Source organism: Sphaeroforma arctica, assembly GCF_001186125.1.
Source record: "Sphaeroforma arctica JP610 unplaced genomic scaffold supercont1.665, whole genome shotgun sequence".
Taxonomy (NCBI): Eukaryota; class Ichthyosporea; order Ichthyophonida; genus Sphaeroforma; species Sphaeroforma arctica.
In genome coordinates, this window is record NW_014039893.1 from 50,375 (window position 1) to 51,845 (window position 1,471).

A 1,471-nucleotide genomic window follows, 5' to 3' on the forward strand; every position below is an offset into this window, starting at 1 on the left:
AAGTAAATACAGTCATATTAATAGAACTAATCCAAATCTTATATTTGGTATTTTACTGGGTCCTTTCTGACTGAGTTTCACTTATTGTATTTCAGCTTAACACGTTTGACTTAAGTGCAACTCGGTTTTGACTACATTTTTAGGTGTGACCGAACTACTGTATTTATTATACTACGTTCTTTAAAGGTAAAATCAACTAAGAAGCAACTTAGTTTACTTTTATTTTTTTCAACGATGACGGGAACCAAGACCAGACCGTTGCCCATGGTGGGTAAGCAAGCCTGTGACCAGTTGCTGAAGCGGTTGATTGGAGCTCTTCGCCGTTTAACCGTGCTACGCAAAAAGGTGAAGACGGCACTTGCCAAGGAACCTGCATCCGAAGACGATAAGAAAGTGAAAATCCATGTGGAATTGACCCGTTTACTATCGAAGGCCCAATTCTCAATCAAAACCTTGGACAGGCTTAGACAATCCCCAGACTGGATTTCTGATCAGGAAGGACTCTTGAATGCGTTGATGCATGTGCAGGGGGCCACGGAAAATATTCCTCTCAATCAAGAGCAACTCCGCCAACTCCGTGAATTGTCACCAACGGATATTGACACGTCTACGCCCCAGGACTCGGACCAGGCAACAGTGGATGAGGATTTTTTAGAGACTCAGGCCGCACCAACAGTACAACAACATTGGGCTCCTCAATACTCAACGCAGGCAGGGTCGACACCCACCATCCAGTTACCTGACACCGGGGCTAACAACATGAAGCAAATTAGCCCGGTGAATCGTCGAATTGGACGTACGAAGCCTGTACCTCAGGTGGCTCCTTACGATAATGTAATAAGCTGGGCCTCCACATTCGACTCTATGTTATAAACGTGCTCTTAAGCAGTACGTAAATTATAAACGTACTCTTAATAGTACGAGGAACTTAAGTATCCTAAATGTACTCTTAATAGTACGAGGAACTTAAGTTTCCTAAATGTACTCTTAATAGCAGAGGAACTTCAGTTTCCTAAAATTTAATACCTTTTCCATTTTACGTATCAGATATTTGAACGAGACCATTAAAAGGCCTCAGTAAGGTACCAAACATAAGATTTGGTCTAGTTCTATTAATAGAACTATATTTACTTTCCAACTTTATTCATATCTGAATACTTCGGTAGCGAGATGGCTCAACCGAATATAGGTTTCTAGGGATTATTAACGTTACCTAGTTGATCCTCCGATCAGCCAACCAGATGTGCCAGTCTGATGAAGGCCAAGTCGGTAATTCTTGATAAGTGGCATGTTATTGGTTAAGACAATAACTAAGGACAACAAGAGTATTTTTCTTTTTTCTTTATTTTTCTAAATATAGGATTTTATGAGTCTCTCGGATTCGACCCAATAAATTATACCATAGTTTCTAATAGAGCGACAACGAAACACTAAATAAAATCCCTTCGGCGGAAACGTACAGAGAGGATTA

At 40.6% G+C, this 1,471-nt stretch overlaps 1 protein-coding gene across 1 annotated transcript; it reads left to right on the forward strand.

Annotated features, from left to right (window-relative positions):
- Nucleotides 1–234: 234 nt before the first annotated feature.
- On the forward strand, nt 235–834 carry SARC_07922 (hypothetical protein; the record flags this gene model as incomplete). Its single annotated transcript, XM_014298122.1, has 1 exon — nt 235–834. A coding segment is annotated over one exon (600 nt), but the record flags the coding sequence as incomplete, so codon positions are not given.
- Between the last annotated feature and the right edge of the window lie 637 nt (nt 835–1,471).